The sequence below is a fragment of the Coloeus monedula genome (assembly GCF_965178545.1).
Source record: "Coloeus monedula genome assembly, chromosome: 13".
NCBI classification, from domain to species: Eukaryota; Metazoa; Chordata; class Aves; order Passeriformes; family Corvidae; genus Coloeus; species Coloeus monedula.
In genome coordinates this window covers 19068140-19095891 of record NC_138793.1, presented here as the reverse complement: position 1 = coordinate 19095891, position 27752 = coordinate 19068140, and the positions used below count along the sequence as shown (strand labels likewise).

At 55.5% G+C, this 27752-nt stretch overlaps 1 protein-coding gene across 1 annotated transcript in view; it reads right to left on the bottom strand.

Moving 5' to 3' along the window:
* The window catches only part of JPH3 (junctophilin 3), a gene marked incomplete at both ends in the record, with an annotated part of 48322 nt that overhangs the window by 8447 nt on the left and 12123 nt on the right, over positions 1 to 27752 (bottom strand). Inside the window, 3 exons of the mRNA XM_082289952.1 lie at positions 815 to 1734; positions 7936 to 8060; positions 24647 to 25424. Coding sequence (XP_082146078.1) covers positions 815 to 1734; positions 7936 to 8060; positions 24647 to 25424 — 1823 coding nt within the window. The remainder of the gene's footprint in view (positions 1 to 814; positions 1735 to 7935; positions 8061 to 24646; positions 25425 to 27752) is intronic.

Sequence of the window (27752 nt, the reverse complement as noted above, 5' to 3'; positions counted from 1 at the left end):
CTGTCAATGCCAAACCAACAGGGACAACAAGTGAGGAAGCTTCTGGTGGGAAATCTGGGAATCATCAGAAAACAAGACTGCAAAGGACCTAAGAACCACAGAGCTCAGCCTTCTCCTGAGGAGGTTCAGCTCTGTCCAGGTCCTGTCTGAGCTGGTGATGTCCAACCTTAGACCCTCTCCTCTCCCAGCCTCCACAGCCCCCCAGGCAATTCATTACAGCCCTCACCTCATTAGCGATGGTTAATGGCTCACCCTCCTTGACTTTAAGCCCATTAATTCTGTTCATGGAGAACAGATTATTCCCTTCCACTTCGAAGCAGCTTTTAAGATCGCTCTGTCTCGTCTCCTGAACACCTCCAGCCCTTCCCAGCAGCAACTTCATGCCCAAAGTGTCCTTGTCTCCCCCAAAAACGAGGAGCCCAGGGTGGGATGTCTCACATGGGGTTGTTCTCCACATGCTCCTGGGCCAGCAGGAAGCTCTGTTGCCATAACCCAAGGAAACATCACCAATGCCTTGCCTTCTCCTGCAGCTTTCCCACCAAATTCCCAGCAATAATGGAATTTTATTGCTGACCCAGGGGCTGGGCTGCAAAATTCCAACTTGCTGCTCACATCCTCCAGGGAAAATCCTGCTGTTCCCATGGGAACACCCCACACCAAGGTCCAGCAGGATGGGAGAAGGGAGGAGAGGGGATTCAAGGCGACAAACAGACGACAATTCACACTTTCCAAATTTCCCTCCCATCACTCCACTCAGCCCCACAACAGCCCCAGGCTTCCGGACCGGAATTCCACGCGCAATCCCTTCACTCACCGTACTGGATTTGAGCGCATCCCCACTGTCCTCTTCAGATTCTAGTGCAACAGGTAAAGATTTCTGTGGCGGGGAGAAGGTTAAGTCCCACCTCAGTAGCCGAGGTTCAGCTTTGTCCCCGAATCTCAGGTTTTCCAGTTTCTGCACCGTGGGCTCGGCAGAGGAAGCTGGCCTGAAATTCTCTTTGTTCTGGGACTTAGACCTCAGTCTCTGAACCCCGAAGCCCCGCTCTTCCCCGCGGTGCTCGTCAGTCACGCTCCTGCAGCCTCCCCCTTTGCTGTAGTGTCTTTTTTGGGTGTGAATCTCTTGCATATAAGAATCCATCCTCATGAGGGGCTTCATCTCCATCTCGTAGTTGCTCATCTTCTCCTCGTCCAGCTCAAGCAGCTTGGAGCTCCCTGAGCTGTGGTTGTGGGACCTGTGGTGGGAAGTCCATGAAACCGTGGCTGGGGAATCTGTCCACCTCTCTCTCGGCTTGTGGTTGGAGGCCGAATGTTTGTGTCCCCCGCTCCGACCTCTGTAGTCTTCAGGGACAGGCGTGGAGCCCAGCTGCCCGCTGCGCATCGTCCCGCTTCTCGCAGCGCGGCTCCCGCCCACCTTCTCTTCGCTCCAGCTGTTGGGGCGCAGGTAATCCCCGCCACGCCCCTCCAGCAACATCTGGATCTCCCCACCCCTCTCTTCGTCCACCGAGACCTGCCTGGAGAAGTGGGCGCTCTTGTTCCTGCAGGAGGGGCCGAGGGGCGGCGTGGAGGAGGGGCTGGCAGGGAAGCTCTGCAGCGGGCTGTCGTCGGGGGTCAGGTCGGACGGGGTGGTCCCCTTGCGGTACAGCTCGGGGCTCTCTTGCTGCAGAGGCGTCCCGGTGGAGAGGACCTCGATGTCATCGCTCGAGTTCTGCCGCTTCGGCCGCTGGCATTCGAGCCCTTTGGGGGGCGGTGGTGGGGAGGAGAGAAGGGAGAGAGGAAGGCAACGGGGTTATTTCTATTTTATGGATGCCCCATGGGTTTTTTCGTGGCACGGAACAGGGAGCAGAGGGTTGGGTGGTGGGGAACAGCGGGGTGGGATTGGGACAGCGGTGTCACAGCTGCTGGCACCGCTGGTGTGACACTGAACCTGCCCTGAGCCCTGGCCTGCAGAACCACAGCCAGCATGGGAATGGTTTTCCAGCCCCAGAAATGTGGAGAAGCCACCAACGATGCAGAGCTGCTGGGAGGGGGTTCTGATGGTTTTTTGGGATCCATCTGACCACATTTCCTATCAGTTCCCAGTCTGGAAGCATGGGAGGGGAAATCTGTGATGTGGCTGGTGGCACACCCTGGGCTCTGTGTTTGTGTGTACTGGGTGACACTGGGATCACCCTGGATGACACTGGGATCACCCCGTATGTGCTGGGTGTCACTGGGAACATCTCGTATGTGCTGGGTGTCACTGGAATCATCCTGTGTGTGCTGGGTGTCACTGGGATCACCCCTGGGTGTCACTGGGATCACCTGAAGTGACACTGGGATTACCCCATGTGTGCTGGGTGTCACTGGGATCATCCCTGGGTGTCACTGGGATCACCCCCTGTGTGCTGGGTGTCACTGGGATCACCCTGGGTGCCACTGGGATCACCCCATACCTGCAGCCCTCACATTCCTCCTGGATGGGAACCACCTCAGTTTTCACCCTGCGAGGTGCAGGAGGGAGATGTCACCTCCAGCTTTTCATAGGGAAATGGCCACATCTGGGCAGTTGTGCAAGAAAAACCCCACAAACCTTATATCCAGGAGCTTTCCTGCCCCACACAGCCCAGCAGGACATGGGTATTTCCCTGCTCAGCACCCTGGATGGGATGGAAGGACAGGGGTGGCTGTGCCTTCAGGCAGGAGCCTGCTCAGGGCCACCTGAGGCCAGCACTCCCCATCCTCCTCATCCCACTGGAAACTCCTCATTCCTTCAACCCAGAGACTTCCCAGACAGTGTCGCACTGGGGATGGGGACTTCAGGAGGGGCTGAGTGTCTGCTGCTGCTGGAGGAACAAAACCCTCCAACGTGTTCGTCACTGAGGAAACACCGAATGATTTCAAGCGAGCTAATAGTGGTTAATTCTCCTTTTCCCCTCTCCAGTCATTCCCAGCTAAAGCCATGCTAAATTGGGTGAATAATTTGATAAATATATTAAGTGCCTAATGCCCCTGAAATGCATCTAATTGCAATTGCTATGGCGAGACAAGAAACGAGGCTTGAAAAGGGAGAGCTCAATTTTCGTGCCGTTGTTTAAAAATAAACGCTCGGGAGAGCCTGCTCGGGTCTCTGCACTTCTGATGAGGAATTTTCTCTCTTGAATCTTTTTGGGGAGCTGCTGGGATGTGCCTTCACCCCTGCCAGGGTTGGGATACACGCAGGGAATGCTGGAGTGTGTGGATGGATGTCCCCATCGGAGCACTGGCAAGGGAGGGAAATAGTAAAAAAGCTGCTTGGAAATCTATCCAAGCAATTTATGGGAAATGGTCTCCTAATGATTCAAGTTTTTGGGATAATGCTCACATAGTCCAGCCTTCATCTTTGCCCTGATTGTATGTGGGAGACTGAATCTCCTGGGATTTATCCCTGAGCAATCCCGGTATTGGTGGGAAATTGCTGAGAAGGAGAAAGGTGGAGCTCACCCCTCTGTTTTCCTGCACAATAACTGTCTCTGGGATAAAAGACAAACTTTTGGGGCTGTTTTCCAGGCATTCCTGTCCCAGCCACTTTCCTAGAGTACAAATGGGAAACTGAGGCACAGAGGGAATAAATGACTTCACCTGACAAAGATGGAAAGCCACCTGTGGGAACGGGCTCACCCGAGGCTTGGGGTGACCCTGGTTTTTGGGCTTTATCTTCCCCAGTTCAGGGATTTTGCTGGAATTCCAGGGATTTGTGAGCTTCCCACCAGCTCCAAGGCCTCCCAAGCTGATCTCCAGCCCCACAACCAGCCACAGCCTTGCTACACCCACTGCTCCTGTTCCAGAGCCCCACAGAGGGACAAGAAATCCCAGTGATGTCCCACCCCAGGGAAGAGAATCCTCCTCATCCTAAACCTTCCCCAGCCACCCCTGCCCCAATCTTCCCGTGACTCTGCCTTTCCATGGGTTAATTCCCGAAGGGCTGGGGCTCTGGGAGGAGCAGGGCTGGAGCTGCTGGGGGGATGCTGGGCCACAGCTGCCCCCCAGCCCCAGAGCCCACAGGGATGGAGGCGTTTCCTCACGCAGGAGCTCCGCGGATGCACCCGGGCTGGCTCTCGGCACCCGAGGATGTGCAACAATTATCCGGAGCTAAAATTAGTCCCGGAGCACGTGATGTTCCTGGAAGAACGGTTGTGAGAGCACGAAGGAGGATGCAGAGCACCAAATCTGGATTTCCAGCAGGACGGAGGCAGCCGAGCCCGGCCTCAGGAGGCTTCAAAGCCAAACCTGTGCTGCCCTGAGGAGCCACATTTGGGATTTGGGAGCGGTGCCAAGCTCCGGCCTCTGGCTCTGGTGTGCTGCTGTCACCGGGGGGACTGAGTTCTCCAGCACCACTCAACCCAGGGGCCCATCCCGCTGTGTCCAGGAATTGGGATGAACAACCATGGTGAGCACCTGGAGATCCCCATGGCTGATGGAGATGGAAACCACGGGTGAGGGGGTGATGCTGAACTGGGATTTTTTTTGGTTTTCCCAGGTAAACACCTTTCCCTCCCAGGTACAGCAGCTGCAGGCACCCAGGGATGCCCAGGGCTGATGCTGAGGTGGGCATGGACCTCCCTATGACTCTGGGAGTGTTCCACAACACCCACAAACCCCTCCGAGGGGGCCACCCAGCATCCCCGGCACTCGCTGTGCCAGGTGGGTGGTACCCACACCCACCACCCTGCCGGGAGCACATCCAGCACCCAGGGTGCTGTGCAGGGAGCACAGCCAGCACCCAGGGGTGGGTGGAACTCAGCACCCACCACAGAGCGCTGTGGGTGGCACTGGGGACCTGCAGCACCCTGCAGGGGAGCACAGACAGCACCCAGGATCCTGAACGAGGGGGGCACAGCCAGCACCCACAGTTCTGAATGAAGGGGGCACAGCCAGCACCCAGGATCCTGAATGAGGGTGGCACATCGAGCACCCACAATCCTGTACAGAGGAGACAAATCCAGCAGCCACAATCCTGTGGAAGGGGAGCACATCCAGCACCCAGGATCCTGTGCATGGAAAGGCATTTAGAGCACCCATAATCCTGTACAAGGGTGACAAATCCAGCACCCACAATCCTGAATAAGAAGAGCACATGCAGCACCCACAATCCTGTGAAAGGGGAGCACATCCAGCACCCACAATCCTGTACAAAGGAGACAAATCCAACACCCACAATCCTGTGAAAGGGGAGCACATCCAGCACCCACAGTTCTGAATAAGGAGGGCACATCCAGCACCCACAATCCTGTGAAAGGGGAGCACATCCAGCACCCACAATCATGAATAAGGAGGGCACAGGCAGCACCCACAATCCTGAATAAGGTGGGCACATCCAGCACCCACAATCCTGTGGAAGGGGAGCACATCCAGCACCCACAATCCTGAGTAAGGACGGCGCATCCAGCACCCACAATTCTGAATAAGGAGGGCACATCCAGCACCCACAATCCTGTGAAAGGGGAGCACATCCAGCACCCACAATCCTGAGTAAGGAGGGCACATCCAGCACCCACAATCCTGTGAAAGGGGGGGGTGTTACAGCGGGGATACTGTAACAAAATGCACCAAAGCAGGAGGCCTGTGGAAAAGAAATATATCTATGGACAGATTCTTGGTAGATGTTTCAGAGATGTTTATTTCCCCAGCCATGGCAGGGGCTCTGCCCAGGAACCCTCACAGGCACCGGGCCCGAGGGTCCTTCCCGCGCAGGGAGCACAGAACAGCCAGCGGGAACGAGGCTGCCCAGGGGCTCGGGAAACCCCGTGCCTCCCTCAGGGCACCTCGCCCAGGGCTGGGCGGCGGGGAGGAGACCCCGACAGGGGGGCACATGCAGCACCCACAGTTCTGAATAAGGAGGGCACATGCAGCACCCACGATCCTGAGTAAGGAGGGCACATCCAGCACCCACAATCCTGAATAAGGAGGGCACAGCCAGCACCCACGATCCTGAATAAGGAGGGCACACGCAGCACCCACAATCCTGAACAAGGAGGGCACATGCAGCACCCCCGATCCTGTGAAAGGGGAGCACATCCAGCACCCACAATCCTGAATAAGGAGGGCACATCCAGCACCCACAATCCTGAATAAGGAGGGCACATCCAGCACCCACAATCCTGTGGAAGGGGAGCACATCCAGCACCCAGGATCCTGAATAAGGAGGGCACATCCAGCACCCACAATCCTGTGGAAGGGGAGCACATCCAGCACCCAGGATCCTGAATAAGGAGGGCACATCCAGCACCCACAATCCTGTGGAAGGGGAGCACATCCAGCACCCAGGATCCTGAATAAGGTGGGCACATCCAGCACCCCCGATCCTGTGCAAGGTGGGCGCGCAGAGCCCCTGCAATGCCCTGAGGGTGGTGGCAGCTCCCCCATCCCTTTCCAGCCCCGCCAGCCGTTTCCAGCCTGAGGTGGCGGGGGCTGTGGGTGACACAGCCACTCGCACCCATGATGTGCCCGAGTCGCTCCGCAGGCACTTCCCGGTTTCCCGGCACATCAGGGATGCTGTGTTTGTTTTTTAATACGCTCTAAGTGGATCCGCCTCCCCTGCCCTCCCCTCTCGTGGCTCGCACAGCCCCTCCAGCCAGAGCTCCAGCCACACAAACCCCAGCACGAGCGAAGCACCACGGCCCCGTCCAGGAGGTAGTAAAAAATGTATTACCTAAAAATATCTTTCCAAGAGGTGCTTTAAGCCAGCAAAATCTCCTGGCAGGAGGAAATGGAGATGAGGAACATCTCAGGCCTGGAGAAGCCCCTGGGAGCTCGCACGCCTGCGAGAAAGCTCAGATCTGCCGTGTACAAATCGGGCCTCGGCAGGAGGAGGGGTGAGGGGGGTTTGGAACAAGGCTGAGCAGGCAGAGGGTGCCAGGGGGGTGCCAGGGGATGCTCGGCCATCCCGGAGTGTTCCTGGCTGAGGCTGCAGCCGGCCCCCAAAGCCCTTCTGGGCCGTGGTGCTGACCAAGGGATGCCCCCGGCCGCCCCCGCATTTCCGAGCCACGGTGAGGAGAGCACCGGGCCAGGGCCAGGCTGGACCAGCAGATCCAAGGTTCCCTTCTGCCCGGGCTCGGGAGCAGCCCCGGGCCCTGAGTCACCGGCAGCAGCTCCTGGAGCAATTAAAGCGGGTGAGTAATCCTGGCTTCGAGCTGGGAGGGGGAGAGTAGTGACAGCCGCCTCCTGAGGAGGGCTCGGTGCTGCAAAACTTTCCCATAAACTCAGTCACAGATTAATGGTGATGTTAATTATCGCTGAGGGGACTTGGAGCTTCCCACTCCCACTCGGCTGCAGACCCCGGCCCGACCCTGGGTTGGCTTTGGCTCCATCCTCTCCGAGCCTTTGCTGAGCAAAAATGTGGACAAACCAACAAGGAATGGTGAAAAGGATGGATGGATGGATGGATGGATGGATGGATGGATGGATGGATGGAAGGAAGGGAGGGAGGGAGGGAGGGTTTGCCACCAGGAATGTGGATTTTGCCACCTCAGATGTGGATTTTCCTCGTGACTGATTTGCACGGCCAAGGGAAGGGTCAGGTCCCATTGGGTGCTGTCCAAGCATTCTAAAGAAATCAGGAACCACACAAGCCATGGGTGTAAGATGAGTGGTGACCTCTGGGATCATCTGTGTTTGCATTTTCCTTCCAGAGCCCTTGTCAGGCTTTTCTGTGCAACCATCAAGGACCGTGAACTAAAAAATGGGGGTGTTCTGGTGTGAAAAGAGGCGATCCCAGGAAAAAAGCCCTGAACAAGGTGGAAGTGCTGGATACCGACAGCCTTGTGCTAAATCTCCCCAGACCTGGTGATCCAGGGAGCTTTCCCACCCCAAGAGCTCTGCTGGGGATTGGGAGCTGCAGGCACAGACTGAACCTCCAGCCAGGGGAGTTTTGGGGGGCTTGGAGGGGCAGGGACTGGCAGGGATGGCTCCCGGACTGACCGTTCTCCCTGTGCTGGAAGGAAGGCGAGAACTCTTTGGCAGTGATCCTGGCGATCCGCGCTTCCTCCTGAGCTTTCTGCGCCGCCGTCACGGCCGCCTCCGCCTTGGCCCTGGAGTGAGAGGTCCTGCAAGGCAACACGAGACACCAGGACCCCGTTAGGCAGCTCCTCCCTGCAGACCCCGCCATGGAAAACCCCACATTTCCCCCACAAATTGCTCCGAAACCCTTTGGCTGTGAGGGAGGAGCCGCCTCCAGAGCTTGGGGCTGGTTGGGGATTTTCCAACAGGTTCCTGAGCTGCTCCTCAGCCTGGAAATCACCCAGGAAATTTGGGATCAGGTGCAGGTTTTCTCCCAGGGTCCCTCCATCCCATTTCCCACCCCGTCCCAGCAGCCTCTCTGTGCATCTCCTACGAGCCTCCAGGGCTGGAGGCCTGAATTTCAAGCTCTGGTTTGGTTGTTTTTTTTTTTTTAACCAAACCCATTTGCTTTGGGGATGGGAAAAAGAAAAAAAAGAAGAACATTTCCACGCCCACCCCCACGTTTTGCGTAAAGTGCTGGATGTAAATAAATACCGGGAGCAGAGGTAGGAGCGGGAGGTTCGGCTCCGGCGCCGCCTCCACCATCCCTTCACACATTTTGAGCAGGGCACTTTTCCCCCCTCTGGATCAACAACTGTCCCCTGCACTCACCGATGATTCCCCAAAGGCTTTTTTTGGATGGCATTTCATCCGTCACTCAGGATTTACAGCATCCTCCGGAAGCTGCTTTGCCCCTTTTTCCCCCTTATCCGAGCTATCCAGGCACTTTCAAAAATTCCTGCTCCCACCCTGGTGCAGGCAGGGTTATAAATAGCTCCGCTGATTTCTCTTCCCTCCAAAATCAGGCCCTCCATCTCCTTTAATCATTTTTTTTTTCTGCCTCTCTCTGAATTCCCTCTAATTTCTCGACATCTGCGTGGAGAGGGAGTGCCATTTCTGACAGGCTCCTAAAAATGGAAAACAGGGCCAGGAATGTGCCTGCTTTGCTTGGAAGCATCGCCAGGGCTGGGGAACAGGGTGTGAGTGTGGCTGTGCTGTCACCTGTGTTCCACTCCTGACACTTCTCAAGTGTCTTTGCTTTGATAAATGCTTTATTCCCATCCACTGGCTGCTTTGGAGTAGCCCTGGAAGCGGATCTGAGCTGTTTTCCAGAGTTATGGAGGTGCTGGAGGGGCTGTGGTGATGCTGGCGCAGGTCCTGAGGGTTGTCTGTGATTGATGCACCCAAAAATTGGGTTTAAATGGGTTTTTACCCAGCTGGAATCCAGTGCTCTCCCTGCTCAACACTAACTGGGGTTGGAGGAGGGGACAAAGGTGTCACAGCCCATTCCCTGTCAGGTATCCCAGCCCTGCTCTTTTAGGAGGAGCAGGGATGTGCCAAGGAGGAGCTGCAGCAAACTGCCGGGAGAGGAGGTGCAGCCTGCTCCCATTTTTCGTGGAATCATGGAACGGTTTGGTTTGGAAGGGATCTTAAAATTAATCTCATTCCAAGCCCTGCCATGGGCAGGGACACCTTCCACTGTGCCAGGTTATTCCATCCCAGCCTTGGACACTTCCAGGGATCCAGGGGCAGGTACAGCTGCTCTGGGCACCCTGTGCCAGGGCCTGCCCACCCTCAGAGGGAACACTTCCTTCCCCATATCCCATCTAAATCCACTCTTTTTCTGCTTAAAGCCATTCTCCCTTGTCCTATCACTCCATGCCCTTGTCCAAAGCCCCTCTCCAGGTCTCTTTTTGCCTACATTGCTGGCACCACCGTGATCTGTGGGAAAGGCTGGGGCATCAAACCTGTGGGTAAACCCATCGGAGCCACCAGAGGCCTAAAATTGAGATTCCGCCCCTCTGAAGTCATGAAACCTCTGGCATCTTCCAGGAGAGCTTCTCAGGGATGTGGATCCGAAGATCCTCCATCCATTTATCCCTGTGCCATCTCCTGGCCTGGGAGCTGCCCAGGGCTGGGGCTGTCCCAGCCACTGCAGCGTTTTCCAGGCTGCAGGTCCCTGCTGGCCCCAGCCGAGGATTAACAACGTCTGCGGGCGCCTGGCCCGCGCTCAGCAGCCAGGATTACACCCTGCTCCCGACACTCCTCCCTGGAGAGGCGACTGGAAGCGCTCATCCCTCTCTGCCTGCCAGGGAAGGAGGCTGGAGAAGCAGCCTGTGCCATTCCAAGGGGCTGGGGCACACGGGGGTGGTGGCAGAGCAGGAGGTGACGCTGGAGGAGCCCACACGGAGCCACTACCCCGGCCTGGGGTTCTGGGATCGCCCGGGCTCTGCTCCTCTCTGCAGCATTCAGCACCCCCTCAATGGAACCATGGGATCATTGAGGGTGGAAAAGAGCTCTGGGATCACCAAATCCAAGCTGTGCCCAATCCCCACCTCGTCCCCAGCCCAGAGCACTGAGTGCCACCTCCAGGCCTTCCTTGGACACCTCCAGGGATGGGCACTCCAAACCTCCCTGGGCAGCCCCTGCCAAGGCCTGACTGACCACCCTTTCCATGGAGAAATTCTTCCTGACATCCAACCTAAATGGATTAAAATCACCATCCCTTGGGGACGGATGCATTTCCATCCCTGAAAAACTCACTCCAACAACTTCTGGATCTGCTCATCCCCACAGACTCCCAGGATCAGCCCAGAAAGTGCAGGGAATTTAAAAAATGGAAACTTGGGGCTTTGGCTCAGAAAAGGTTAAAAATCAATCACGTCTAGGAAGCCACCTCTGATCCAAAATACACTTGGAGAGGGCTGGAATGTGCTGGATTCCCTGGAGCGGATGGAACGGACTGGGTTCCCCAGAGCAGATGGGATACACTGGATTCCTTGGAGCGCATGGAATGCCGCCGATTAATTGTTTGTAAAGCTCCCCGAGACGCCGGGAGGAGTGAAAAGCAGAATTATGGAGATCCATACGTTGCATGATAAAATCCATAAGTATTCCCAAATAAATGCCAGTAATCCAGTTAGGGCTCGCACGACTTTGTCACGTCCTAAATTTACCAGCTGGCTCCTTTCTCCACGCCTGCTGCTCGTGGCGTGCGCTAAATCTTAATTCCCACTTAATTGCCTGGAGTTTATTTCCCTGGAAAAGTGGGGTTTTTTTTTCTCCCTGACACATGGACAGGGCCTGATCTCATCGCTCTGCTCCTCCTGCCCTCAGTGCTGCCGTAAATTTTTTCTGGGATGGAGACGCCAAACTGGAGACCACGGTGAAAATAAAGCTGGGGCCGTCCTGATGAAACAGAATTATGGGATGGTTTGGGCTGGAAAGGACCTTAAAGATCATCCTGTTCCTGTGGGCTCATGATGGGATGGAGGGAAGAGTGATGCAAGAGGAGCTGTTTAATTCCTCCCACCTCTGAGCATCCCCAGCCTCCTCCTCCAGCTGGGATGAATCTGGGATAGTGGAAGGTGTCCCTGCCCATGGCAGGGGGTGGAATGGGATGAGCTTTAAGGTCTCTTCCAACCAAACCATTCCATGATTCCAGGATTTTAGTGCAGTTCACTATCCAAACTGAACTGGAGGAGGGTGTTTAGGCAAAGATTGGGATTGGGAAGAGCCACAGGGGGGAAGGCCGGGATGGTTTGTGGCTTTTGAGGCCCTGTTTTGGGTCAGGGCAGAGAGTCCCTGCCGGGGCTGGCCTGGAATATTTTATTTATTAATTTTTTGCCAAGCTGACTCACTCTTCTCAGAGGATGAGCGGGCAAGTGGTCAAACTGGCAAGAGGAGCTGGCAGGAGGCAGGGAAAAATCCCAACCAACCAGATTCCCGGAAATCTTTGCAGATCTCCTGTTATTTGGCTGGAGCTGACAGAGGAAGGGATAATACCTGGGCCTGCTTCCTAATGCCAAGTTTATCAGCTCCAGCTAATCTATAAGAAGCTGGAATCAACCGATTTGCAAGGAAGAACTTGGCTTTTTAGGAATTCCAACAGCAACTCCGGGATGGCTCGGAGTGAGCGAGGAGTGGATCCAAGGGTTCTGCTGCAAACTCAAAGCTGGGGGCTGGTTTAGCCAAAAAGGGGTGAACTCCCAGCAAAATCCTCAGGGGTTCAGGAAGGAAGGAAGCAAAATTCAAACCAGGTGAGGCTTGAGAGGTGTTTTGGCTCCAGGAATGCTTTGGCAGAAGAACAAGTGGGACAAAGTGCTTTAAAATTAGGCTGGAAATTAGAGCAAGTTTACAGAAGCCCAGAAAGCTTTCTGAGCTGTAAATGTGACACCTGGAATTGCCAGGATGGCACCTGGAGCCAGGAGAAACCCGGATCGCTGGTGTGTCCTTCTCCATCCATCGTTTGAATCCATCCAGGGGAGGGATTTGCTATCCTTATTCCTATTTTTCCAGTGCTTTTGTAAGGAAAACACATTCCAGCAGAAACCAGGCAGCAGACTCTGAGCAAACTCATGTTTGAGGCCACAAGGAGCTCCATGCTGAACACAGGGAGGAATCCACATTATTGGGAATGTTAAAAGGCATCCTGTGGGTGAGGTTTCTGGGAAGGAAGGCCTGTTTTCCAAAATTCACATGGTAGCTCTGGCTGGTCTTTTCCAAGGAAATGTCTCTCTTCCCTGACACCCCCCTGAACTCAAAGCCTGGCTGAGGGACCCCCTGATAGGGAAGTAGGAAATTCCTGCAGGGACCCTGTGCAGGGATGGAGATGCTCAGCCCTCCTCCACCCCATACCCAGAGCTCTCCCGGAATCCCAACTCCAACAGGAGTGCCACAAGGCTGCAACAAGTCCCAAAAAACCCCTTTCCAACCCATAAAAGTACCCCTATTTTCATGGGAAAGCTGGAAATTGGCACATTTACCACAGGTTTCACCGGGAGTGGTGAGGATGGAGTTAAGCTGGCAGTGAGCTCATCCCTAATGAACAGCCTCAAGTTTTCCTGAGGGGCCGGGCTGGCTCCATCGGATTCACTTTGTCTCCAGGTCAATACCTCATCAGGCAGCTTTGGGGTTGGTTTTTTCCTCTTTAAATGCATCTTTATCTTCCTATAGGAGGGAATGTTTTCTCTCCCTCCATTACAAGAGCTTCATGTATTTTTCAAATGGCAAAATTCAATTAAAACGCACGCCAGCTGCAAGGAAATACTTCAGGAAAAATTCAGAGAGAGCATTTGCAGGGCGTTTAAGACTCATCCAAACCCCGGGGTCAGGAAAGCCTTGGGATGCACCTTGTCCTGGGAAGGGATGGCTGGATGAAGGAGGAAAAGGAGAATTTTAGTCCAGCCTCCCCATGGGGAAAACCCAGGCTGGCATGAGGCTGGATCAGGTGAGGAGAAGATTTTCAGTCCAGCCTCCCCAGCGTGAATCCCTCGGCTGTGTGGGCTCCACAGGGGTTGTTTTCCAATCCCTCTGGCACAGCGGGAGCAGGATCCAGCCCTGATTGCATCCACCAAGGAACACAAAGCACCGATTCCCCGGTGATCGATGCCGGTCACCAACCCCGGAGCCCTGCGAGAGGGGGACGCTGATGTAGCGCTCTCCCAGGGATATGGGATCGCTCCGGGGTGGGGCAGGACAGGCCATCCCAGCTCCCAGATCCCTGCCAGCGTGGGATCGATCGCTGCAACAGCCCCGGGAGGCTCTGCCTGCTCCGGGCAGCGAGGAGGGGAGGCTTGGCTGGGCTTCGTGCTCTCCTAGATGGGACAAATTGGGACTGAATTATTAATAACCACTGCAGACTGTCTGCTTCCCACCTCTGCGGGAGCCTCTCTGATTTAGGGCACAGCTGCAGTGCCCATCCTGCCTCCCTTCCCCATTCCAGGAGCTCCGCCGGGCACTGCATCCCGCATCCAGCCCCTCTCCAGAGGCTCGGGATAAGCACAGCCCGGAGCCAGCCTCTGTCTAGACATCGCCCTGAGGGAACGGGGAGATGGCAGCAATTAACAACCTGTTTGTTATTTTCCCTATCTGGCGTTTATTGCCCCGATAAAACCCGCTCCTAATTCCAGCCTGGCTCTTCCCACATCTCTCCCGGCTCCCTTGTTATTGCACCAGGCTCGCCGTGAGTGATTTGTGCAGGCAGCAACACCGCGCTGGTCCTCAGGGGGTGGAATATTAGACGCACCAATTAGCTGTCTGTGGATAAATTCCCATTTACCTGCTCCGCGCAGGCATTTTTCCCAGCCCGCTCCCTCCGTCTGCTTTTCTCTCTGTCCCCCCTCCATCGCTGGAATTCTTAATCAAGGGGAAAAAAGCTGCTTAATGTGACCTCTGACATGACGTAATGCAGCCCCGAACGGCTGCTCGGGCTCTGAGCAGCCAGACACGGAGCAGGTGCTGTGCATAGCAAAGAGAGAGCCAGACTTCCCGGCTCCAGATGGAGATTTTGGGATGGGAGAATGGATGGATCACCCCTGAGCACCGGCAGGAGGAGCAGGAAAGCTCCCACCAGCGGGAGGGGAGGTTGGGAAAGGCTGGCATGGCACGGGACAGAGGGAATGGTGGTGGCACACTCCGAAAAAAATGGCTCTGGAAGGCACATTTCAAGAGAATTAAGGGAAAAAAAAATACTCAAACCCTTTAATTCTGGGAATAAAACCCCCTCAATGTGTTTTTGCTGCCCAAGAAAGCAAATTACAGAGAAGCATGGAAAATGTTGTGGTCAAAAGGGCAAATCCAAGTTTCTCTGTCACGTTCCGGGGGGAAATCATTCCCAAGGCAGCTGGGAGAGCTCGTGGGGAGCAGGTGCCCGTGGCCCAGCTGGGACGTGGAATGCACGAGGTCTCCCAAATTCATGGAGACAGGGCTGGAGCCAGTTCCCATTTAGCTCATTGCTCCAGGCACCTGTGCCAGGGCCTTCCGTACCTTTATATTTTTGGAGTTACAAATTCACCAAGGAATCTTTTGCCATTTTACACTGAAATTGCATTTTTTAATCCAAGTAAGCAGGAAAAAAGTATCCCAGGCTGTGTCCTTGGTCCTGTGCCTTGCCTTGGAGTGGCCAAAAGGAGTTTTGCTGGAGAACTGAATTCACAACATGGAAAGGTGTGAAATCTCGGTGGCTTGGGGGACAGGGATAGGTCATGTCCCCAAAATTCTGGGAGAAACAGCTCAAACCACATCTCTGAGCTGGGTCATTCCCAGTGGAGAAAGGTGAGAGCATCAAATGCCAGGATCCTCTCCAGCTCACCTTATTCCCACCATCCCAAAAAGGTGCTTGGATTTCCTTATTTTATCCCTGTTTTTGCTGGACAAAAAATGCCAAGAAAATCCAACTCTATCGACTTTTAAAAGCTGGGCCAGGTGGAGCTGCTACCCAGAGGCACATCTGGCACCATCAGCCAGGATGATCCCAGCATCTCTCTGGCCAAGGAAAACATGGAATAAGCAGGGCCAGGCAGATTCTTGCATTTCCCTCCCGGTGAGATTCCTTCCTCTTAACTTCGTGCCCCCCAGCAAGGGCAGAGCTGATGGGCTTTGCAGGGAGATGATGCCCTGGATGTTATTTACAGCTGGCCAGAAAATCAACATCTGCAGAGGGAGCTCATCCCCGGCCATCTGTCACTGGGAATGGAGCTCCGCAGGAGGCAGGTGAATGGCACAGCCAGGCAGAACCTGCCCATCCTGGTGCAAAACACCAGGATTTGCCTTGGGAAAGGGTGGCTTTGAGGCCACTGTCCCACCTGAGGTTTGGCCTCTCTCCAGAGTGGTCGCTTGTCACTCAAAATGGGCAGTGCTGGGACAGGGAGTTGCTCCCAGGATGAAGCCAAGCTCCGGGAAATTCCCTCTCCTAAATCAGACACGGAGGGAAGAGCAAACTCCAGCTCCAGGAATGGATTTTCCCCTTTTCCTATAAACAGGGGAAGGCAGGAGACAATTGCAGAGCTGCTCTGAGCATCGTTACCTTCTGGAAAGAGCTGCAAAACCTGTGGGAAACCACTCAGAGCAGGATTTGGGAAGAGCTCACTCAGGGAAGGGAAAGGAGTGAGCAGGGGGGATGTTCCTGCTTTCCAGCTGGAGTGCTTTGGATAGGGCAGGTTTCCATGATTTTGCTGGATAATTGCCATGTCCATCATGGGAAACGCACACAGCAGGAGTGGGAAAGGCTGTGCCCCCTCTCCATCCCCTGCCAGCCCTCCCATCCCGAAGGCACAGCAAACATCCCTCTAACCCCAGGCAGAACCAGCTCATTCCAAACCAGCCCGCCACTTCCAGGCGGGAGGCAAAACAGGTTGGAAGAGATCCCTAAAAATCCTTGGAAAAGCAAAACAAAATAAATAAAGGCAATAAAAAACCCAAGGAAAAGCAAGCAAAGGCACAAAACCTCCCAGGAAGCCGGGCAGCAGCGCTGGATCATCCACACACTGCAGCTTCTCCAGGCTGGATTAAGGCAGGAATGGAAGAGCAGGAAAGCCCTCCATGGATGCTGCAGTTGGAAGGAGATTTTGGAATGCACAGCAGGCCAAGCCCAGCTCCTGGAGCAGCCGTAGCTCAGCCTGGCCGTGGGCAGTGCTGGCCTTGGCTGGACACGCTGCTGCCCGGGCTGATCCCGCATTCCGACCGCTGTGTCCGGGTGGGGCCGGCTCCAGAGGCGGCACCGCAGGACCCTCATGAGCCCAGCGCTGCTCCTGAGGCCTGGGAATTCCAGGGATTGGGAGGAAGCTTGGGGGTGGGTCTGGATAGGTGGTTTGATGGGATATGATCCATCTGCGTGGAGTCATCAAGGAGAGGGGCGGGAACACACAGTCCTGGCATGGCCACGGCAGCGGGGTTGGAATGATGAACTTGGGATGAGGTTTAAGGTCCTTCCCAATCCCCAAAAAAACATTCTGTGATTCCAGGATTGCTCCCAGCCCAGCCACAAATTTGGAATGACCTTTTTGGGAGGGATGGATGGAGGGATGGATGGATGGATGGAGGGATGGATGGATGGAGGCTGTCAGAAAACGCCTGGCTCCAGGTGGACACTGGGCACTTCCTCCTGCCCCAGGCTGAGGGACAAAATGTGGAGGATCCAGTGGACCATCAGCATCCCATCCTGGCCTCCATCACCAGGAGGCTCCCAAAACATCCCATTCCTCCTGGCTGGGCTGATGGCCCCACAGGATGGAGGAGGGGTGGGACTCTCAAAGCCAAAGGTGCCAAATGCAGCACAGGGAGAGAAGCTCAACCAGGCCAAGGGAGCTGAGGGAGCCTCTGCTCTGCCTCCAGGGAATCCCTTAAATCCCTCTGAGGAGCCACTAGCACACTACAGGCCCTTGGGAATCATTAGAGGCTATTTTTCTTACAGCCAAGGGAAAAGGGCTCAGAAGAAGAGAATTTGGGGAGTTCGGGCAAAAAACTAGGTGAGGGAGGTGCTGACAGCAAAGCAAAGCTGAGCTGGCTGTTGAATTTCAGCTTCATTTGGATGAAACTGAAAACTCCTTCTGAAACTCCATCTACAAAGAAGGAGTTAAACCAAATTCCAAAGCAAACCACACCAGAACCACAAGGAAAAGTCTTTTTCCTTCCCTGACCCTTCGCCCCCTTCGGGTTTTGGCCGAAACCCTTTGGCAACTTCTCAAGTTTTGGTCACCTCAAGCAAAACAGACTTTTGGCAACTGAACTTTCCAGGCAATTTTTTTCCCCTGCTGATGGAGGCACAAAAGTCCGAAAGAGGGAGTGAAATGTTGCCCCTCCCTTTCCCCTGGTGATGGAGAGGGAAGATCCACGAATTTCCTCTGTTTTAACCCATCAGCAAAATCTGCCCCAGTTCTGAACAATCAGCACAAAAACCTCATCCAGAATCGAGCAAATTCTCATTGAACTGAACTTAAAATTTTATTTCCAGCCCAGCCTGGCCTCGGGCCAAGCCAAGGAGTTGGAATGGCCTCGAGGGCACCGACAGATGCTCTCCAGCTGCTGGAGGAGAGAGCTTAGATGTCCATCCTCGTCCTCCAGGACCCTCTGCCGCCTCCAGCCCTGTGAGGTAGGAGAGAGGCCGCTTTTCTGGGTGATGCGACAGGGTCTGAGGGATGGAAAGCTGTGTTTGGATTACCAGGATGCTTGGGAAGGGAAAACATCTGTGTTTTGCTCCCTGGAGGGTGACACACAGGGACACGATGGGGTGGATTCGGGATGTGGTGGCAGTGGGGCTCTGCTGTCCCGGCTGGAAGCGAGCTGCAGCAAAGGGAAGCTGCCCTCCATGGAAAAGGGGGGTTGGAGATGGGCTAAAATTGAAAAGTAGGTCCCACCGGATGTGGGGCTGAGCACCAGACATGGCCACCATGGGATTTTAGGGTGCTCAGCACCCTGGAGAATTGGGGCTTTCTTAGTCACAACTTCAAAGGGATAATCGGTCGGATCCATGGGTTAAATCCCCCTGGGATTTTCAGGGGGGAAATTTGCTTAGCAGGGTCTATGGTCAAATCCTTTAATTTCCTGGATTAGGAAGTCAGGACAGCTTGTCATTTGTCCTGTGGGGAGGAGGTGACAGAAACCTCATTGCGTGGGGCTTTTCAAACCAAGTGCAAGAGCTTGGAGAGCCTGGGATACCCGAACCCATTCCCTGCAGTTCCTGGCAACCCAAACTCGGGGGGAAGGAAAAGCAGCAAGGAAAATACTCAATAAGAGGAGCAGGCAGCCTCCCCTTTGCCTCCTGCACTGCCCTCACCTCCTGCCCAGCGCTCCGGGGCAGCCCCTTCCCTTGGAAGCGGTGCCTGCCAGGACTGAATCACCTCCCGTCCTCCCCGCCTCGCTGCCAGCCAGTGCCACCCCTCCCTGTCCTTTTCCATCTGCTGTCCCCGCACAGGTGACCGCGGAGCAGGCGCTGCTGGCACCGCGCTCCGGCACCGCTCTCCCATCCCAGCTCTGCCACCGGCTGTTTCCTCCTGCATCCCAAATCCCTTTTCCTGCTCCATTCTCTGGCAGAACCATCCCTTCCAGCTGCGCTTTGCTGCGGGCCTGTCACGACACAAACCACACGGATTTGGGAGATCTTCCCTGTCCAGCACGGGGAGCGGGACAGAGGCAGCTGGGACAACGCTGAATCCAAGGGCTGGGAATCTCTGCTCTGCCTGTGCCATCTCTGCACAGCCCAGCAAAGTTGGGAATGCGTATAGGAATGTTTGTCACACACCTGGGCCATGGATAGGGGGTGTTTTGGCTCATATTTAGCTCAATGGAGAAGGAAGGAGGTGGGAATGGCCAAGCTGGGTTCAGTGGTGGTGGGTGAGGGATGGGAGTGCAATAAAAACCAAAATCTTGCTGAGCTGAACTCTCTCCCAGAAGACACAAAAGACCCTGCTGAGGTTTTTCCTGGCAAAGCTTCGTTCCTACAAAAGGCACTTCATTTTCCACCCTGTCCATGCCTGTGGATGGATGCACCCCGTGGTGGGGTGGCTGTTGGGGACACACCGAGCTGGCCCTGTGCAAGCCCAGAGGCCGCTCCTGACTTTTGACACGGCCACAAAAGGGCTTAAAGCTGCAAATCCCGTCTGAGCAGGAAGTTATTAAATTGGCATTGCAGGAGCACGTAAACAGTCACGGTGCCGGCATCACATCCCGCAGGAGCCAGCCACGGGCAGGGATGGAACGCTCCGGGATGGCTGGTCCTTGGGTGGCCTGGGCTGGAGGTGGAAATGTGCCCGCCGTGAGTCAGAGGTGCCCTTGTCACCCCGGCTGCCAGGGACACACCGCCAGCAGGAACAACAGCTGATCCTAATCTTATCCCCTGACCCTTGCCAGCACGGGCAGGAGCAGGGAGGGAGGCGGCGGGGAAGTGGCAGGGAAGGAGGGAATGCTCGGCTCCATCAGCAGCAGAGACTGTTGGGGGCTGCCAGCCCAGGCTTTGCTCCGTTTGGACTGCACAGGGAATGTTTGGGGGAGAGAGGGCTGGGGGGAACAAGGAGACGGTGCTGTGAAGAGAATCACCTCCTGCCCCAGCTGCTCTCAGCCTTTGGGTCACCCCCATCCATCCCCTCCGTGTTTTCCTCCCTGTCTCTCCTTAAGGAAAGGGTGGAGAGGCCGGGAAGGGATGGAGGCAGCACATTCACCCTACACGAGACCCGGTGATGTGCCCTCGGTGACCCCATCAGTGCCCAGCTCACGGGCTGAGGTGACTCCTGCAAATCCTGAGCTCCAGCTGGCTGCCAGAGCCTCAGCAGGGAACAGCAGCACTTCTCCAAGGGGCCATAAGCAGAGGAATCATCCCTGGGCTCAGAGGTGCCCAGAGAGGGGCTGGTGGGAGACCCTGCCCCACCTGGGCATCAGCCCCATCCCTGCAGCCAGTTCAGCTCTGTCCCATCCTGGCTTTGTTTGTCCCTGCTATCTTGACCTGAGGAAGGGGACACAAAACCCTTCTGGGGCCCTTAACCCCCACCCCTCCTCCTCCTCCTCCTCCTCCTCGTCCCTCTCCATCCACAGCAGGAGTCCCTTGGGCAGCACGAGGCGGGATTAGGGCGAGACTAATGCGGGGTCCCCCCAGGCACCCGAAAAGCAGCAGCAACCCGAAATCAAAGGCAGCCCAGACAATGGCAGAGCTGCAGGCTCAGGCCTGGCAGAGCATTAAGCAGCAGCATTACCGGGGCCAGGGAGCGCCGGTGGGGACATTACCGCCACTCGCAGCGCTCCGGAGCGCGGCTGCAGCAGCTTTGCTTTTCTCTGGGTTTTGCCCGGGCTGCGTTTCCATTTTTCTCGAGAAAATACCTGTTTGGCTCTAAGAACCTCCTGCACTTTGCTGCTCAGCTCTCAGGGGCTTTTCCTGCCTGCCTGCTCCCCGTCCGACGTCAGCCGCTGCCGATGCTTCGCCCTTGCTGCAGCATCCTGAGGGAGCATCCAGGCTGAGTCCAAACATTCCCCTTCTCCCCTCCTCGCTGCCAGGTTGTCTTTATTTGCTTCCTGCCCCTATTTTCCTCCAGTTTCCCTCTCTGAATTTGAATGACACTGAGCTAATTTGCAGCCCAGCTCCTCCTGAGACCGTGGAGCTTTAATTATATTTTTCTCCTGGTTGGCGCAAGGCTTGGCTATAATTATGCCAGGAAGAGCATTACTTAGGACTGACCTGGGAGCAGCATTCCCTCTGGGACCCAGGGCATTGTGTGGTCCCAGGAATTCTTATTTAAGGTGCTGGACAGCAGACTCCCACGAAGCTTGTGCTGGAGAGGAGCAGAGTGTTTGCCACGTGCCACCATCCCTGGGACTCATCCCCAACACCAGTGATGGTCCCTCCTCTCATAGCCAGCCCAGCCGCTAATTACAAACCCTTGAACTGTGGAAGCACGAGGAAACCCTGGAGAGATTTAGGGTCTGCCTGCTTTGCTTTAAAATTCCCATCACCCATGCTGGAGAGCTGGAGTTGGCCCTGAGCTCCCCCCTGCCATTCCCTGTGCATCCATCCCCCATAGCAGGTGGCTGTGCCAAAATCCAGGGGCTGGGATGAGCTTTCTGGCCCACCACTTTTGTTGCCTGGATATTATATTTTAGTGGATCATGACACACCAGTGCCTACAGATAATTTGCCTGAGGTATCAATTAGCACTAATGAGATGGGAGTCTGTGTCCAGTACATCCTTTGTCCTTCCAGGGTGGCAGCAGAGGGAGTGGTGTCTCTTGGCTGATTTCAGAGGGAATGAAGAATCCCAGAGCACTGAGAGAACACTCTGAACATCCATTTTAAACTGGCTGGAAAAGAGTTCCCTCCTTGTCTCCCTCTGAAAACTGATCATGGAATCAAGGAATGATTTGGGTGGGAAGGGACCTCAAAGCCCACCCAGTGCCACCCCCGCCATGGGCAGGGACACCATCCCTATCCCAGGTTGCTCCAGACTTTCTCCTGGCCTTGAACACTTCCAGGGATGGGCCAGCTGCTATCAACAGGAGTTCCTCAGCTCTCATTCACATCCCTCCTCCCCCTTTGCCTTCCCCTGAACAACTCCAGCGAATCAGAGCGAATAAAGCGTTCTCCCCTTTTAATTACAGCGAAGAAAATTTAGGAGAAACTCCTCTCGACCCTAAAAGAAACTCCTTAAACAAGCAGATATCACTGTGCTCTCTCCAGACTCCAACAACTTTAGGAAAGCAATTTACTTGTCTCCAGCACACTGTGCTTTTAGCCTACTTCCCTCAGGAAACGGGGCTCACTCCTGTGATTGTGCTGTTTATGTATCTATATGCCATCACTCCCACACTAATAACTTTTGAGCGTGTTGGCCAATTCCAACCAGATCTGACAGAGCGGCAGAGTTTTCAAAAATACTGAATTCTTACAAATTTAATGAAAGCCGTGGGTGGGCATATATTTTTTTTTCCCCCACCAAGGGAAAGGCTGCAGAGTGAACTCAGGATGATCAGACAGAAAGGAATACACACACACACACACACACATGCACAGCCACGCCAGGCCTGTGTAAAACCCCTGGGTGCTGGGAAATCGGAATTTATGTTGGCATTAGAGGGGGAATATTCCACCCCTGAACCCCAAAACCTCGGGAATGAGCAGCAGGATTCTCCCCCAGTTTTGTTTGGTGGTATTTGGATGATGCAGTTTGGTGTGGGCACTGCAGGGGAGGGTTCCTTCATTAGGAGGCTTTAAAATTAATCAGACTAAGATTAATAAGAAAGCTTTTCTAGCTGGATCTAGGATGTAAAACCTTACTCTGCTCTGGTTCTGCGGGCTCAGGGACTCTGCCAAAACCCTCGCAAGGGGGGAGAGCTTGAGCTGAGGGATTGGAGGTTTCAGACAAAGCGGTTTAAGGTAAAAGAGTAGAGATTTACATGGGAATATTGGGAAGGAATCCTTCCTGTGAGGGTGGGGAGGCTCTGGCACAGGTTGCCCAGAGAAGCTGTGGCTGCCTCATCTCTGGAAGTGTCCAGGGCCAGGTTAGAAGTGGGAAATGCCCACACAAACCAGTCTGGGATTCTGTGATTTTATGATTCGGGTTGGAAGGGACCTTAAAGCTCATCCAGTTCCACCCCCTGCCATGGGCAGGGACACCTTCCACTATCCCAGGCTGCTCCAAGCCCTGTCCAGCCCGGCCTCGGACACTTCCAGGGATGAGCCTGTCCCTGAACCAGCCTAATCCCATCCATCTCCATCCTCCACCCTCCACCATCCCTGCTGCTCTCCAGCAGAGCCGAGGACCACCCAGTCAGTGCAGGGCAGGGAGGTGTTCACACCTGGCATTCCTGACTCGATATTTTCCCTTCTCTCCCATAATTAGAGGTGGAATATTATACGCCAAGAGCTCATTAAGCATCTTGTCCAATCCCACTCTCAGAGTGTTCCAGGATCATTACCCCTTGGGGATGGAGGATGCTCAGGTTCCCAAACCCAGCAGACTGGAGCTCCACTCTTCCAGCATCCATCCCACAGCATCCTAGAGCTCCACACTTCCAGGATTCCAATCTTTCGAGGTATTCCCACCCATCCCCAGATCACAGGGAAAGATCTGGTCTTCCTACTGCTCTGCAGTCTGTTTCCTACCTGGCATTCTAGTGGGATTTTTCTTTTTTTCCAACCATCAGCTCGAAAACATCATCAAGCCCAAATGTGCTCCCCAAGCAGGCCCGGGAGGCTCATTCATATTGCAGATAAGCCCTTGGCAGACATGCTGATAAAGATTTCAAGTGTGACTCTGCATACAAATATTCCAGACCCAACAATTAATCCAGCACAGGAGGCTCAGGAGGTACCTGGGTTTTTCCCTTAACCCCAGCCCTTTTTCCCAGCCTGGCTGCTAAATATAGCTCTTGCTCAGAAAACAGAAAGGAATGACATGCTCTAATAAACCATCCCAAAATGTGAGACAAAGAGCCCTGAATTCTCCAGAGGAGCTTTTCCTCCTTGCCTCGCCACTGGTCTGAGAGCTTCCTGCAAGGCACAGAGCTCCAGGTACTTTTTGGGAGCCAGCTACAGGGTGCTTGAGCTGGCCCTGCTTTGAGCTGGGACCTTATTTCAACCTAAATTAGACATGGCTCATTTTCCCCTTCCCTCCTGCTGGTTTTCAGCCGGATCAGATCCCAGCTCTGGATCTCTGGGCAGTTCCAGAGGGCTGCAGCCTGCACAGGGAGAAGGGGCATTACTGGGCACCCAGATCTGCTGTTTTCCAGCAGAGCCTCAGCCAGGGCAAACCCTCTCCAGGCATCAGCCACATATTTGACTGGTTTTCCACTCCACATCCCTTTTGGGAATGGAAATAACTGGGAATCCTCCCAGCACAGGTCAGCTCTGGGATGGTTTCTCTTGGCTATGAGTCAGGCAGAGGGTATGGGCAAAGAGCACCTCAGGAGCTCTTCTGCTCAGGGTATCACCCTGCTTATCCAAGAGGAAAGGGAAAAACGGGATGAATAACTCAGTATTCCCTAAGTGACAGCTCTCAGCCTGTGAGCCCCACATGTGCAGTCTCACCACGGTGCCACCACACCCTGCCCAGGCTGCCCCGCTCTGGTGACCCTGCATGGCTGCCCTGCCTCACTTGGGGACTTTGTGCATCCCCAGCCTACTGGGAATTACCAGAGGGACAACTGGGCTTGGATCCACCCCATTTCGAACATCACCCCAAGGCTTGGGCAAGCCCAAGGCTGCTGCTCCTGCAATGGGGCCCAGGTAGCACCAACCTGCAGATGCCCATCATGAGTTGCTTTCCTCCAGCAGCTTCCCTGCCGCAACAAAACCCTTATCCCATTTATCCCAAGTCCTCAGGGCAGGATCCCAGCTCAGACATGACCTCAGGACGGGTGGGAACCCCCTTACCTGGACGCCGCGATCTCCGCTTTCTGCTTGGCGATGGTGGCCGCCCGCTCGGCCGCCTCCACAGCCCGATCCACCTTCTCCCGGATCTTGCTGGCGCGCAGCGGGATGAGGTTCTTCCTCTTGCCGCTGACCAGGATGTTCTGCTTGTACTTGCCCTCCTCCTTGGTGCCGTCGGGGAAGGTCATGCAGCCGTAGCCGTGGCGCTTGTTGTTGGCCCACTCGCCCTCGTACTTGAGCCCGTCCGAGCGCTGGCTCACGCCCGAGCCCGAGCGCTTGTCGTTCTTCCACTCGCCCACGTAGATCTCGGTGGTGGTGGCGTCGATGTCGTCTTCGATGACCGAGAGCTCGGCCTCGCCCTCGCCCAGGCTGATGGTGGAGTTGATGTCGCTGGCGGTGGAGCTGACCGTGCTCATGCCGGCCTCGCTCCGGAACGAGCTCTGCTTGCTCCGCTGGCTGGCCAAGGAGCTCTTGGACTCGGACTTGCGGAGCTTGAGCCCGCTCAGCAGCGAGCGCCGGAAGATGCCCTTCTTCTTGCTCTTGAGGATCTCGGCGTCGCTGTGGGCCATGAGGACGAAGCCGCCGCGGGACACGGCCGGGCTGCCGGCCACGGCGGGCGAGGCGTCGGGGTGCAGCGCCGTGCCGTTGGTGTGCTCGCTGCGCAGGGAGTTGATGGACGTCCTCAGGGGTGACCTGATGACCGCAGCCATGCCGTAGGGAACGCTCTGCCGGACGCCGTAACCCTGGCGCATGCCTCCGACCCACTGGCCCTGGTATGTCCCTGCGGAGAGGAGACAAAAGCAAACGGGGGGTCATGGTATCAAACTCCTCTGGGAGCCCATTGCAGCTCTGGAATCCCAGTCCCATCTCCAAGACGAGGATTGCAGCGTCACGTTGTGGAGGGAAAACTGGTTGGATTGCAGGCTTGCAGTCCAGCTGCAGCACGGGAATGTTAGAAACCAGCCAAGGCATCAAGGAACTGCCCCTTGGATCAATCCCTACGCTGAAAGGGAAGGGGGCAGGGGCGTGGAATGGGGGAATGGTTATCCAGGAGCACATTCCGATGCCATCCGTGCTGCTGGCAGTCTCACAGTGGATGGATAATGTATAACAATACATTTATTTATACACACAGTGCCTTCGTCCGCTGTGCTGGGGAAGGAAGCAGCTCCATAGAAATAAAGGCCTCACGGGGAGAGATCCATTTGGATATTCCCCTTGGAATTGTGCCCCTGTTGGAGCTCCTACATTTGCGTGGGCACTTCCTGGAGTTTCTTAACTGGTTGTTGGTGGCACGAAAAACACACAGGGCTCCACCACAGCACTGGGAATGGGGGGACAAGGAACCCACCCAGCCCGGGGGGCACTGCTGGACCACAACACCCACCCTGTGCACCAAAATATGGGGTGGGTGGTAATCTGCTCGGGGTTCCTAATCCCATCCCCTCCTGGAGCTCGGAGGTTGGCACAATTCCAGGCCTTATCCCAGCTGGTTGAACCGCAGGGCTTGTTTTTATTCTTAGGTCGGCTTAATCTTCTTCAGACCTGCTCAAGATGCAGCAATTCACTGCTCGCCTAAGCCCTCCTGGGGCAGACTGAGGAGCCTGAGGATGGCTCCTCGCCGGGCACTGGAGCTGCTGGAATGCTATGGCCAGTCCCAGCTCTGGGATGCGAAGAGCTGGGATGGGCACAGGCAGCACCTCGCAGCAGTGGGACCTCCCTTTGTGCCAGCCCCGCTCCCACACGCCAAGGGAGTCTTAGAACAGACCTGCTGAAATAGTGCACCCTGCGTGAATCGAGCCAGTCCTACCCCAGGACTCCCTTAGGAATTTCCCTGCCCGGTTCTGGAGCTCAGAGGAAGTTCTGGAGAGGTGTCTGGGCTTGAGCAGCTCATGCTGAGCACAGGAACTGCTTCCTGAGAGTGTGAAACCAGCACCTGGCCACATCTTGGGGTGTATTTTGGGGTGCTTCAGCTGTCTTTTAGCTGCCAGTGCTTTGCACAAATCCCCCAGGATTTAGGCATCCTTCCCGGCCCTCCAATGCGAGCAACACCCCAAGGTGTTACATGATCTGGGTGACAACTTGGTGCACCCCAAAAAAAGCCAGCCCCAAGGTGGACATCCCACAGAGACTGCCCTGGAGAAGGGACATGGAGAGGCAGGGGCAGGCAGGATTTACTGAGGGTTTACAGGATTAGCACTGGGATTAGGGCAGGCAGCGGGATTAGGGCAGGCACTGGCAGGGCAGGGAGAAGGATGGGGGACAACCTGCGAGATGCAGCTCGGGGGACACAGCAGACAGGGTTTGAGCAGTGAGCCTGCCTTGTCCTCTGTGGTGTCCCCAAGAACAGGGAACAACCAGTGCCGTGCACCCACGGCTCTCCCCGTGCCTGGAATCGTGGCTGTGGCAGGGCAGAGGCTGCCAAGGTGTCCCTGCATTCCCTGGGGACCTGGCAGCACCTCTCTTCCCTTTCTGGCTCCATCCCAAAGCATCTCAGCGGGACAATGGAACAACTGGGGCAGAGATTCCTCCCAGAGCCCCAAGTTCTCCTGCAGAGGAGCCTCCAGGATGGCTTGGGATGTCCTCACACCGTGCTCAGCCTCCTGCTTCCCTAGAGATTGATTCAGTGGGTTTCAGGGAAAGATGCCAGTGTGGGCAAGGGCACAGGGAAAACAGGTCCCGCATGAGATCCTCCAGAGCCCACCCTGCCCAAGCCCCGATCTCCCTTTCCCTTGGCTGAATCCCTTGACTCGATCCCTGACCCCACACAGGTCCCTCGACCTCCTCATCTGCTGGCAAATCTGCAGCTGAAAAAGCTCCCTGGATGAAGCTGGAGCAGGGGGAAGGATCACAGCCCTGTGCTGAAAACCTGAGGGACTGGCAGGGAGCAGAACAAAGCGCTTGGGGCTGGAGCGTGACGGTGCGGCCCGGCTGGAGCGCCAGCGGCAAATTGGTCACAGCAGGTCCCGGCTGCAGCCTGTGCGTGTCCCCAGCCAGGCTGAGGTGCCCGGGACGCTGCCATCCCTGCCTGGCCTCCAAACTTGCTCCCGGAATGGCGCAGCTGCCAGGAGCAGTCTCTGCATCTCCTCGGCATCTCCTCGGCAGGGTG